This window comes from Somniosus microcephalus, chromosome 6 (assembly GCF_052327205.1).
Source record: "Somniosus microcephalus isolate GS21.2 chromosome 6, FLI_Smic_1.0, whole genome shotgun sequence".
Classification (NCBI taxonomy): domain Eukaryota; kingdom Metazoa; phylum Chordata; class Chondrichthyes; order Squaliformes; family Somniosidae; genus Somniosus; species Somniosus microcephalus.
The window spans coordinates 103936235-103950237 of NC_140992.1; the positions used below are offsets into that span (position 1 = coordinate 103936235).

A 14003-nucleotide genomic window follows, 5' to 3' on the forward strand; every position below is an offset into this window, starting at 1 on the left:
TGCGTATGTGGGGTGTGTGCGTGTGGTCTGCTTGCGTGTCAAAGCTGATGTGTTGTGACAGTCTAACCAAAGTAATGCTTGGCAATACATCCTGTTCTTCTGCAGCACTGTCCCGCCCCGCGTCCCGCCTTGGTAAAACACAAAAATATGTATGTATGTATGTTTAATTGTATAACTAATTTTTATACAGAAAAGGTACTTGTGTTGTGTTACAGGGGATCCGTGGAATTTTTTATAACACTGGAGGGGTGCCCCAGAAGCAAAAAGGTTAAGAATCCCTGCTCTATGATATGTTTTATGACAGATGCCCAGTAGAGCTTCAGGAGCTCAAAGGCTGGACTCACCTCCGGCAAAGTTAGCTGTTGTAGTTCAGTTGCATATTTCACCTATCTAGCAGACAACCCATTCCCAGTATATCAACCCAATGCTGAGCGTTCTGAATTGTTTCAAAGGATAACAGTCTACGGTCTGTGGCCTGGAGGGACGATTGAACTGGAGGAAGCTGCCAATACAACTTGCAGGAAGACCATATAGGCACTAATTAGATGTTTTTCCATGTAACAACAGTCACAGCTCGCAAAACTAATGCATTCGGTGAGGTCTTTTGAGATGTTCTGATTTGATAAAGCAATGTATAAATGCAAGAATTTTTTTCTGCCTCAGCTGCAGTCAGAAGAAGCACTCACTGCCATGCAGGAATTGATAAGAAGTCTGTCAAGTATTAAATGGGTTTAACAGTTCAATGTATGCTATGAAAACATACACCCATTAAAACCTGAGAACAGGTCTGTGGCACGAACAGGCTTTCAATCCCAACTGTGATAAGGTACATTTAGAGTGCTATTAACAGCAACTCGGATCTATCAATGGCACGCTCCAATATATAGGCACCAACATCCACCATTTCAAAAGTATTGGGAGTTCTACACTAGTGTGGGTGCAGCAAGCTGCGGTCAACGTTCGCACCTCCTCTAGCTGTCCTGTAAGTGCACAGCTCTGGTTCCACTGCATGCATCAAGCCCCACCAGACACAAGCTCTCCAGTTCACTCATGCATGAAGCACAGGCCTACTTTCACAAACTGGCCTACAAAGATTCACAATAAGAACGGTGACAAATCAGAAGGTAAACAGAAGGGGAATAAAGGAAGTCTTCTATTTATGTAGTGTCTTTTACATCTTAGGATGGCCCAAAGCAATTTACAACCAATGAGTTAAAAATAGAACAGAGTAGTACATGGGTGTCAAAGGACCTTAGTTTATAATATAAAAAGTATCTTTCTCAATTACAAGTTGTTAGAATCATACCTTATGTGGTACTTCCTTCCCTGGAGGTGATTAGCCCAGTAACCTGATCTCCAGAAGCGATATCCATCCATTTCCTTGCGACTTTCGCAGAAAGGGGTATACCCATAGGGAGCTCCTTCAAGGTCCAACTCACGCAGCTCCTTCAAGTCAGCACGCACGATCTGTGAGAAAAAGGAAAACTGATAGAGTTTTCCTGACTCTTAGCAGGAGTTGCAATATATTTTACAATTTTGTGATTCACTGAGGATTAAGATTTGTGACTTTGGCTGCAGTCACTTCTTGGCCCTTTTTAAAAAAAATAACTAAATGAAGCTGTTAAAGATATAAGAAGTTTGCAAGAAATTCAGATTCAAATAAAACTCTCCAAAATGGTTTCAACTTTCCATTCTTATGATTCTGAGAATCACTTGTCTATTTTTATTAAACAAAGCTTTTTGACCTTAACTACAGACCTCCCCCGAGCCAAACAGATTGCGTTAATGTCACAGCTGCTGTATCACTGCCCCATCTATATCTCTGAATTAAAAGCCATCTGCAAACTCTAATTACCTGCAAATGCAAGCAAATTGCAAGCTCCTTTAATGGGGGGCTTTAATGCGGAGCTCAGTACAGGAATGGTGTGTATTGATATGGATTCAAATCCAAAGCAATTTGGATAAAAAATAAGACTCATTATTAAAATAACCCTGTGATGAAAGTTCTTTAATTGAACTTTACATTCACGCATTTCAAAGAATTGAACACAAAAGGGGCGGAAAATCTTATCGGCAACATGCCTCCTTCACGAAATTGGTCTCTATTTTCATCCATAAAGGCAGGTTACAACAGTCACCTCATGGCTTCATTGGTTAAGATTAGTTAAGGTATTGAGCAGCTGAGCTGTGTAGATTAGGAAGACCTGGAATCAGTGCCCAGTCTGTAGTGAGTTATCTGACCTCAGATGGGGCAGCAATGGGGCTCCAAACTGGCCTCGGCACCTCTGGGTAAAGGAGGGGTATATCAGCCCAAGGTCTTGCCTCTGATTACCATCCAGTAATCCGTGCTGGAGGCCGGTTGCGCACAGCATTGGGTTTGGCTGTGATGTCCTCTATGGCTAAACAGCCTGCCTACATTCAGTGTCTAGTCTCAGGTGTGAAGAATGGGAATTTGGGGATGGTACTAGAGGTTCCATGGTGCCTGTGGAATTAAGAGGGAAGATGAGAAAATTGGTAAATAAAGGAGGAAAGAAATGTCTGGCCATTGTTACTGCTGTTTCAGTCTCCGTGGAATATTTGGTATGCATCAGAGGGAAGTACATATAATTCTGAGTAATCATCCCTGCACTAAGTTCCTCTTTAAAATCTAGAATAGCAGTACCCCTACAAAAGTGCAGAAACCTTTAGAAGGTCTCCATATCATCACATTCAGTAAAAAGAAATGCACCTTTACTGTACCTTACCCTTACTATTGCATTTTTTTTTCTTGCGAAAAGCAAGTTATTTAATGGCCCAGATTTTGTTGCAGTAAGGCATCGAATGGCATATACAAACTGCCATCACAGTGAAGCCATGTGGCTCTTTGGGGCCTGATGGGAATTGTTCATGTTAATACACATTGCCACGACTGGAAAATGGATATATAGGGAATATTCAGCAAGGCCTCAATTGTCTTTAACCATGATGTTTCCGCCTGCCATCAGTGAATAGCCTAACAGTATTCACTATTCAGACTCACAAACTTCAGCTGCTCTAGAGGGCTGTCAGCATGTTACATATATAGAATTAGTCATCTGAAAAAGCACATCTTAAAAAATTTACCTGATCAGCGTCCACAAATAGGATCTTGTCAACAGCCAGCGGGAAAAGCACGTCCAGGAAGAGGATCTTGTAGCCCCAGATAATTCTTTGTTTTTCAGTCTGTTGGTGGAGCCACCTGGGCCACTTGTACTGCACCAGCTCATACTGGAAAGCATACTTCTTTGCCATGTGTGGGATAAATTCCTACCAGAACACAGAAGTGTAAGCATCACCAGCTCTCAGAAAATGCCAAAGCTACAAATTGTGTCATTCGCTAATTCGACACAAATTACACAAGATACTTTAACATGTTCTACAGAGGTGAAACAATCTTTGTAAATCCTTCGTCGGGGTGTGCTGCAACAATTAGTTTACAATGCAGCTTGTACTTGGGATTTAAAATCAGACCAGATGAATCATAGAAATTTACGGTACAGAAGGAGGCTATTTGACCCATTGGGCTGGATTTTGCCAATGGGGTGCTTTTGGAGGCGGGAGTCCCACTTGTTGGGTTTTAGTCCCGCCTCTGTCGACTTGTGGCCAACCCACGCTATTTTCCCTTGATTGACCTTGTTAAGCCCTCCCAGCGGGCTTAGCAGGCCAATTAAGGGAAAGCCAGTTACAGGTGACGTCAGCAAGTGCCGTTTCATCTGTCAAGAGCTTTTGACAGCTGAAATGTCATCGTTTGACAGCTCTGTGAAGCTGTCAAACACTGACAATCTGTCTTCCAAGTTGTGTCTTTACTCAAGACTCAATTAGAAAGCCTTCTTGACCAGAAAGCAGAAGGCTGCAGCTTTTGACAGTTCAGCAGCCATTCTGCTTTCTGTGCTGGTGAGCTGAGGGACTCCCGAGACCTGAAGGGAGGAAGCCTGCAGGAAGAAGTAAAGGTAAGTAAAACTTATTAAAACACCTTACACACACCTCACACACTTACCTCTGCACACATGCACCCATTACTCACCTGCACACCGGACATCTCGGCCCCTTCGACCCCCTCAGACCGACGGCCCGCCTCGCTGACCCTGGTGAGGTTCGGAGCCATCGGGAAGCCCACACTTCAGGGCTCAAAATAGGGATTAGCCAAAAAACTGCCTGTTAACTACCTGTTAACAGGCAGTTAATTGGCATTAATCCCCTTCCCACCTCGAGGAGTTGGGTCCCGGCACAGGTTGGCTACCCGCCTCCTGGCAAGATGGCATGGAGGCGGGTTGGGGGCAGGTTGGGCACCCGCCCCCAAATTCTGCCATTTTCCCGGCAGTCCCGCCTCCAAACCCACCTCCCCAGGGCTGGCAAAATCCAGCCCATCGTATCTGTGCCGTGTCTATGTTTCTTATACAGTGATGCCTTGGGAGGGGGAACTACAATGGTGAATCGTTAAGAAATACTGCAGAATCAAATGCAATAATAGCATTCTTTTCGAGCATTTGTTGGCCAAATAACTTTTATGCCTAAGTTGAAGGATATTAGGGCTGGAGAGGGAAATCCTTCCATTTCAGGCACCCAGTGTCAGCACCAAGCATTTGTGGGCTGTGTAATAACCCTAATTTAGTGCTGACTCATCGGCTTTTGCAGAGAACATCAATGGAACGCGTTAATGTGGCTGGTCAAACGTAGTGCCCATAGTCTTCCAAGAGAGGAGGTGATGGAATATTCTTACAGCAGGCATCTAACAACAGCACAGGAGCTAGACAGCAAGCAAAAAAAATCTTGATATTCTTAAAATTAAGTAAATACCTAGTACAGACAACTTGCACCTACAAGTCTTAAAAGGTGGTGAGAACAGAAATGAGTTAAGTTTCATTTTACTTTTTTTTTAAAATAAGTTTGCTAAATTTGGTACAGATTCCTAAGGATCAGAAAGCGGCTAACACGTCTCCATATTTTAAAAAAAGGCGGGTAGGAAGAGACAGGCTTTGAACACTCGGGGAGAAATTCGGTACCACCCCGTTTGGGGCGCAATTATCGGCCGGGTGCAAACTTGGCCTCTATCGCCCCTGGAGGTGATTGGAGCGCTAAATCAGGCACTACACACCTCTCTTAAGGTGCTAACGCCAAGGAGCAAGACGCTACCTCAGAGCGCTGGTGAAGCTCATGTGATGTCAGTCAGCAATGGAACACAGACACACTGGCGCCGGCTAGTTCTTAAAGGGGAGGGTTGATCTTGCTCTCCATCCACACCCTGCTCATTGCAGCCTTGAATCTCGGCCTGGAGAGACCTGTACATCAATTCTGCTGGAAAGAACAATGGAGAGGCCCAGGGAAAGAGCTCAGAGTGCAGATCCCACAGTCTGTTCTAAATCAATGCAAGGAAGGGCAAATCAACATGAACCTGCAAAGTGCTGCTCAGTGCCCAAAACTCCTTCACACAGCGTTGAATCTCTCCAGAAGTCTCTCTCTCTCAGAATGCTTGGTGCAAAAATGTCGCTGACAAAAAAAGGCAGGAAGCGGTCGCCTTTAAATAGCGCTCCCCCAGTCCCTTCCTGACTGTAAAACGTTCCCCTCAACCTGTCGTTGCTAGCGGCAGGCGGAAAGGCAGAGGGCACCACTCAATATCTGGTCCGGGGCGCTACTGGGGCGTTGCATGCTCGACTAACGTCACGATCTGCGGGCGCAGGGGATCGTGGCGGTAGTGTTTAGCGCCGCAGCAAAATGTCTGGTCAATTTCGCAAGTGGCGTAAACATCGCTGAGCCCGGGCGCTAGTTGCTTTGCACCCCATTAATAACGGGAGGAGCAAAGCAACCAAATTTTCCCCCCAAAGTCCCTACACACATACTGAAATGGGTCGTAGTATCTTCTCTCTTGCTAACCATGCTAGAATTTGATTAATTCCTTCTACAAACCTTGAACATGGGCGAGAGGTAGTTCTTAAGGAACCAGAACTTCACTGGTGTTTCAGTATGCTTCAGCACAGACAGCATCATTATTCTGCAGGACAGAGGGAAGACAGAGAGTTTATTATACATAGCCAAGAAGGACCTACCTACCTAAAAATGCAGGTGTCAAATACAGAACTCATTACTACCCAATGGTTCTAAATGAGGCCAAAGTACAAACCATAAATCAGACTATAGATATGGATTTTTGAGGGGCATCAAATGTGTCAAACCTCAACAACTTCAATATGATACTGATGAAATCTGTTGACAAATTTCCAGCTGCTATTCCCCTCCTTCCCTGCTGATGTTCTGACATATTTACATTTATAAAATTTCAATCAAAATGTCCTTATGCTGAGGCATCTGTGTATGTCTTATTGAAGTACATTGACAAATTAAAGAATTACTCACCCTTTTCCTCAGAATCTTCAAATTCCAATAACTATGCAGCTGACTTAATAGATACCCAAACAAATAGATATTGCTGCAACCCCTAATCAAATTCCAAAATACACTTCTCCATCAGCACAAACTTGTTAGTGTCAGAGCCGAGACATGTATGTGGCCCCATCACCCCTTTGTGGAGACAGATCATGCTTTGTACATTTTCAGCATATTTCAGTCCCCTTCTCTAAAAGGCGGATATTGAAATGTAAGCTTTAAACCTATCTCAACCTCAAGGTGCACTGTTACGTAGGTTGGAATTAAAACACAAAAAAAGCAAGCAGGGACATTTATATTCAACTCAATCTGGTAAATTGGCAGAGAAAGTAACTTTGTCGCATCATTTTAGAACTACAAATTCATTTTGCTCTTTCTGTGCAGCAACTGAAGTGCCAGTCAGTAAAACAGGCCGGCCTCATTTGTCTATACTTTATTGTCTTTCCCCTATTGAAAGAGGGGAAAGTCAAGAGCTTTTGACAGATGAAATAGCAGCATTTGACAGCTCTTTGAAACTGTCAAACACTGACAATCTGTACACAAAGTTAATTCCTTCCTCTCAGGCTGATTTAGAGATCTCTCCAGAACAGAAAGCTGAATGCTGCAACTTTTGACAGCTCGTGGCCATTCTGCTTTCTGTGCCGGTGAGATGAGGGACTCCCGAGACCTGAAGGAAGAAAGGCTGTAAAGATAAGTAAAGGTAAGTAAAACTTCTTTAAACACACCAAACACACTTACCTCTACACTCATGCACCTGAACACCGGACATCTCGAACCCTCCAAGCCCTTCAGCCCGATGGTCCGCCTCGCTAACTTGGCGTGGTTTGGAGCCGTCGGGAATCCCACACTTCAGGAATAAAAATAGGGATTAGGCTAAAAACTGCCTGTTAACAGGCAGTTAATTGGCACTAATCCCCTTCCCACCTCGGGGAGGCGGCTCCCAGCACAGGTTGGGTATCCACCTCCTTTGAAACTGGCATGGAGGCGGGTTGGGGGCGGGATGGGTTTGTGGCCCCCGATTTCGAGATTTTAACCCCCCACACACCTCCAATCCCACCTCCACGGCCCAATGAAAATCCTGCCCATAGAGTCATAACAGCACAGAAGGAGGCCATTCATCCCATCGAGTCTGTGCCGGCTCTCTGTGGAGCAATCCAGTCAGTCCCATTCCCCCGCTCTATTCCCGTAGCACTGCAAGTTTATTTCTGTCAAGTACCTATCCAGTCTCCCCTTGAAAACATTGAGGCCTAGAAATTCTGTATAGCCATGTTTGGGGCGCTACAGCCGGGCGGCCGCTAAAGTTTGCGCCCGGCGCAACTTCGCACCACCTTCGCCGATATTCAGTGGCATCGCCCCAAGAGGTTGCTGCTGCGCTAAAACAGGCGATGCACGACTATCATTAGGCGCTAAGCCGGCGGCCCGGGGCGAAACTCCCGAGGGCGGGCGCAGCGCAGGTGCGGCGAGTTGCTGATTGACGGCAGACACTCTGGCGCCGGTGAGCTCTTAAAGGGGGAGGGTGGATTTGTTTTTTTGAAAGGCCGAGACTGGTGTATTTGTGTTTTTTGAAAGGCCGAGACTGCTCGATTTGTGTTTTTGGGGGGGGGGGGGGCTTCTCTCCATTAGTTTGTTATGTGGGAAGGGCACAGAGGTATCAAAGTAATAAATGTTCTTAAATCGCACTGTCCATGCTTTCTTTTGGAAGTCCTGGTTGCCCTGCTCGGCTGAGGGCTTGTGGAGCGGCTACATTCATCTTGTGCCCATTCCCTGAGAGGGGGCCTAGAACCGACGTTCAATAAGCCGCCGACGGGCGGCCCTTGCACTTTCTGCCACCCTCCTGTGCTGGTCCTCCTCCTCCTCCTCCTCCTCTGGTGGTCCTCCAATGTCTGGTGGCAGTGGCTGAGTCCTGCGGATAGCCAGGTTGTGCAGCATACGACCACGAAATGGGAGACTCGCTCAGGCGAGTACTGTAGGGCTCCTCCGGAACGATCCAGACAGCGGAACCGTTGCTTCAGGACGCCGATTGTTTGCTCAATGAGGTTCCTGGTTGCTTGATGGCTGTCATTGTATCCCTCTTCAGCAGGGGTGCTGGGCGCACGGAGCGGGGTCATCAGCCAGGTGCACAAAGGATAGCCTTTGTCCCCGAGAAGCCATCCTCGTGGGTGAGGCTGGGCCTGGAACATGTCTGCCACAGAAGTCTGGCGCAGGATGAAGGCATCGTGGCTGCTGCCTGGAAAGCGGGCATTGACAGCTAGGATGATCTGCCTGTGGTCACACACCAACTGCACGTTGAGCGAATGGTAGCCCTTCCGGTTGCGGTAATCCTCGGCATGCTCTAGAGGTGCCCGCAAAGCCACATGCGTGCAGTCAATGGCGCCCTGCACCATGGGGAAGCCCGCTAATGCTGCAAAGCCCATTGCACGCTGTTGCTGCTTGACAAGGGCCATGGAGAAGGAGATGAACTGACGTCTCCTTCTGAAAAGGGCATTGGTCACCTGGCGGATGCAGCAATGTACGGCAAACTGGGAGATGTTGGAAATGTCCCCAGCAGCGGATTGGAAGGAGCCGGTGGCATAGAAGTTGAGAGACACCGTCACCTTCACTGCCACCGACAGAGACGTCCTGCTCCTCAGCTGTGGCTGCAGATCTCCGCGAAGCAGGTGGCAGATCTCAGTGACCACCGCCCTTCGGAATCGCAGCCTCCGAACACACTGCTCGTCAGACATATTCAGGTATGAGAACTGCTGGCGGTATACCCTGGGTGGGTAAGGCCTCCTTAGCCGACGCCTGTTGCCCCTTCTCCCTCTGGCCATGACTGCCACTCTCTCACGGTGTCTCTGAGCCCTTTGAATGCAATGGAGAAGGCCAACGTTTGCACCCATTGCAGCCCCCATTATATGTTTCCAATCAATGCTATGGCTCTGAAGTTAAAGACAAGTGCAAAGCTGTGGCCTGAAGCCACAAGTACCTGTGCGAGTGTTGAGCCAAAGCAGAAAGCTCTCTACCTTTGTCTCTCTGCAAAGATCCATCTCTCACAAAGAAGGAGTGTTGCAAAATGGCTGCCATTTCTACTGCAGGAGGAGTGCCCTTTAATTAGCGCCCCCCGCACCCCGCAGCGACTGGGAACCGTTCCCCTCTACCAGTCGCTAGGGGCGCCAGGTGCGCAATAGGCCGGCACCACTGAATTTCCGGTTTGGGGCGCACAAAGGGCGTTGCACGATGAAATGACGTCAGGATCTGCGCGCGCAGCTGAGCGCGCGCAAAGGCTTTGCGCCGCCGCTAAATCTTTCCTGAAGTTGGGGAAAGGCGCAGATCGCGCAGCGCCCGGCCGCTAGCCGCCTAGCGCCCCACATCTCCTCCTCCTAAGGCGCTAGCGGCTGGCGCAAACAACTGAATTTCTAGGCCTGAGTGTCTCCGCTTCCACCACTTCCATCGACAGCGAGTTCCAGGTCCTCACCACTAGCTGCGTAAACAAGTTTTTCCTCACATCCCCCCTGTATCTCTTGCCCAAAACCTTAAATCTGTGTTCCCTAGTCCTTGTACCATTAACTAGTGTGAACAGCCTATCCACGTCATAATCGTGTACACCTCTATCAAACCACCCCTCAACCTCCTTTGCTCTAATGAAAACAAATCCAGCTTCTCCAACCTGTCCTTGTAGCTAAGATCCCCCATCCCCAGAACCATTCTGGTAAATCTCCTCTGCACCCTCTCAAGAACCTTCACATCCTTCCTAAAGTGTGGTGACCAGAACTGGATGCACTACTCCAGTTGTGGCCTAACCAGCGCTTTATAAAGGTTCAGCATAACTTCGTTAGTCCCTATGGACAAGTACCATACCATGCTGTGGACTTAGCCACCGAATCATCAGGCCAGACTTAATACTTTCCTTTGAATGCATTCTACTGATTTCTTAGTAGACTGAGACACCCAATGCAACTCGGCCCAAAGATCACTTGGCTCCTGAAGCCTAATCTGTAGGAGTCCAGCAATCCAAACTTACAATGCTGCATTTCAGAGACACACCAGTTTTACTTCCTGCTATACTGTCTCTCTTCATAAATGAACATTTTAACAAACATTTCCACAGATGCATGAAAAATATTCTATGATGTTGATCCAAATCTCGTTCTGAAATCTGCAGATGGATGAAATTGTTGGGAGCCAAAAATGAACCTCTAAGGGGTGATCATGGAAAATATATTCAACTGACCTCAAGAACCTCTCGTAAAGATGACCCGACGCAACTGAAAAGATATTAATGACATCTTCCTTATCCAATCTCAGCTCTTCAGGTTTTGGTCCTCCAGTGAATCCTCTGTGAAAAGAGACAAATATAGATCATGTTCACTTTTTAAAAGAACCAATTAAGATTGGGGTTGGGGGTAGCGCTGGCATAGTGGATTAGAGATACTGGCTCTTCATCTCTGGGATCTGGGCTCAAATCCATGGGATAAAAATCCCTTCTATTTACTGGTGCTAAGGGTCTTATTGGAAATGTTTAGACCTGCAGCACAAAACTGTCCCAAATTCAGCAGCGGGCACAGAATGTATGGTGTGTTAAATGGGGAAAATGTCACACTACTGTAGTAGGGGGAACTCTGGGGCTGAAGTATATTGTTGGGGAAATTATAAAAGGGGCTTTACTCAGCACCCGGCTGTGCTATGACTGTCCTGGGAATGCTCGAGGCCAATGCTGGGTCATGAAATGGGAAAAGGCCATAGAGTGGCTGATGTGAAAAATGTTACAGGTACAAAGGGTCTAACTCTTCTGAGATTGGAACCAAGTAGGGGGAACTTGACATTGCATTTAACGGAGTTACCCCTACTCTTAGTGAGCTTGATGTTGACAGTAACGGCTGAAATAGAAACTTATTCCATTTCCCTGTACTAACGTCCCTCAACTTTATAAGCACAAAAATTCACCAAAAGAAAAGCTTACAAAGGGAAGGCCATTCAATCTTGCAACGTCCCTCATCATCCAAGTCATTTTCTAGAACAGATTAACCTCTTCCCCATCCTAAACCTGCGTTCTCTATTTCATGCTGAACCAGGAATCAATCAATGCTACAAAGAAGTCAGAATTCGCTGCAACAGTTGGTGATCTATTTCATGAGTTAACAGTGTTAAGAAGTTGTTCTTTAGTTACGTTTACCTCCAACTCATACATTCTTCCATCTCTTTATAATCTCTACAGTCCATACAGACCAGCACCGGCAATGCATACACCCCAACCTGTCAAATTGAAAGCAAGCTGCAATACAAATTTGCAGCCTGTTATGAAAAATTAATTTCAATTTTACCAACAGCAATGTGCCATGGCAAATTTACTTAGTATCTGTAAAGTCTTTACTCATTCTCACCTGTGCTTTATGTATATGTATCTGTGTGCGTGTGGAAAGAAATGGAAACAGTGCATGTGTAAATGAGGGGGCAAATGATGACAGAAATGTGGATAGAATTGCATCGATTTGGACTTTTCCAATTAGCAACTGTTGGTACACAACTTTAAACCCTTTATACAGTATTCATTGTCACATTTACAATATCTCTACGGATCCAAAAGGGTTAATTTACCTTTTAATGGATTCCCAGAAGCCTTCATTTTCAGCATTTCCATCACTGAGGAGTTCTTCGTTCATTTTGTCAGGTTTCTTTTGGACCTGCAGAACCGGAGAAAAACACTTAATTCTGTAGACCTCATTTTAATACATTTTGGAGAAATTATGGTTTCTGTGCATTAAATGGCTGATGACCTTAATGAAGCAAAGAATGTAATTTATTGCTAAGAAACAGCAGGCTGTGCAACTCATGCCAAGTAATCATGGGCTCTGTTTTAAAGAGCATTTTAAATTATCATCATTGTGGCTTCATAATGAATTCTGAATTTTTCAATTTTCAAACTAACTGAAACACTTCTACAAATGTTGGAAGGGCACCCAATAGCAAAGTGCATTGCGGTAATACTGTGCCACCATGTTCATTTAAGCCCATGATTCCTTGTAGCAACTTCCCAAGCTCAAGGAAAACTTCTCTTTTGGGAGGAGTGAGACAGCACAGGAGAAATAACAACAGAACATGCTGGAAAAACTCAGCAGGCCAGGGCAGCATCCGTGGAGAGAGAAACAGAGTTAACATTTCAGGTCGATGACCTTTCGTCAGAGAAATGATGGGGTAGAATGGCTGGTGAATAAATCACTCCAATCGGGCAACTCTTCACACAGATCAGAAACTGGCAGGCAGTCGGTCACCTGTCTAACCACTCACCCTCCATGTGGCTTTCAAGTTAAAATAACATTATGAGCTAAATGTAAATGGGAAGTGAGAGCAAAGAATACCAACATATATTGGGGCTGATATGCAGTGAGGTTTTCCTTGTCCTCAGTTCATAATTTATATCCCAAATGTTCATTTTCTTCCCAAAAGTGAGCTTGCTCATATGACATGTGATCTTCAGTCAAGTCTATAATGTCATAGTGACTATAGATTCAAGTTCTGGGAACTGTAAGTTCCCACCCTTGGAGAAATGCCAACTTGTGTTTCGAAATCAATATCAGCTTTAAATAATCCTTGGTACAGGACTCTTCCGTTGAGCAGTGTGCTCATCAACTTCATTGGAGTTAATGTAGGATAGAGAATCCCCTAGTGGCATATCAACAACACTGCTCATCAATGGGATCAAACTGTTCAGAGATCAATTATCAGCCATTTCTTTTCCATCTTCAGGGGATTCTATGTTTCTTTTCCTGTATTTCAACCAACCATGTCGCCTCCACAGAAGTGGATTAATATAGACAGGTCACATACCTTTACACAAACGTACCCTCCTGTTCAACCTCATGAAGGAGCTCACTCAACATGCAACTTCCAGTTCCGATGAAGAGTTTAAGTCTGAATTGTTAACCCTCCCTTTTCCTTTCCAGATACAAGCAGACCTGCTGTGCATTTCTGTTTTTTATATTTTGTTAACCTGTGTAAAAATATTCTGGTTTGGACTTTTGTTTCCAAACTACGTAATACGTGTGTTACAAACTTATAAAACTACATTGTGAACGGTGTTTTGCTAAAAAGTAAACCAAGACATTAAGAACAAAGCTTCACGTGGTGTTTAAGTCTTCAGTAAGCCACCATTCCGCCCATTTAGCCCACATTTAAATGCTTGCAATAAACATACCTTCACTTTAATAATTTTGCTTTTGAAGCTATTTAGAACTACAGTAACTTCATCAGCAGGAGGAGAGTCTGCTCCATCATGGCTGAATGATAAAGATGAAAATTGTACATATTAGAGGAGGAAAGATCACAAAACATTTAAAAATTGTTAACATTTAGAATGTTTGCTATAGTACAAAAGGTCATTATAAAATATATGATCCATAGTAAGGTAATAACACAGGATTCTAAAATCAGCAAACATCTCACACACCTACCATCACTTGGCCTTCCTGTTTAAGTGCAACTTTATAATGGGTAAACCAAGTAGTAGACAACAGACAAGTGGCTCAGCAAACTTATTCAGCGAGTATCTGAGCCAGCAAATGCATTGAGTGAGTAGCTGAGTCACACAAGACAGGTTCCATTCCCCGGTCAGTGCAAAGCTAACTGAT

At 45.3% G+C, this 14003-nt stretch overlaps 1 protein-coding gene across 3 annotated transcripts in view; it reads right to left on the reverse strand.

Annotated features, from left to right (window-relative positions):
* uggt1 (UDP-glucose glycoprotein glucosyltransferase 1) overlaps positions 1 to 14003 on the reverse strand; it is a 168053-nt gene that overhangs the window by 22010 nt on the left and 132040 nt on the right. For 2 of the 3 annotated variants that reach the window (XM_085990639.1, XM_085990638.1), the window contains 6 exons: positions 13571 to 13652; positions 11974 to 12059; positions 10610 to 10714; positions 5923 to 6007; positions 3103 to 3285; positions 1307 to 1467 (listed from right to left, as the gene is read on the reverse strand). In XM_085990639.1, the coding sequence (XP_085846765.1) occupies positions 1307 to 1467; positions 3103 to 3285; positions 5923 to 6007; positions 10610 to 10714; positions 11974 to 12059; positions 13571 to 13652 (702 nt within the window). The other variant, XM_085990640.1, reaches the window with a different exon arrangement.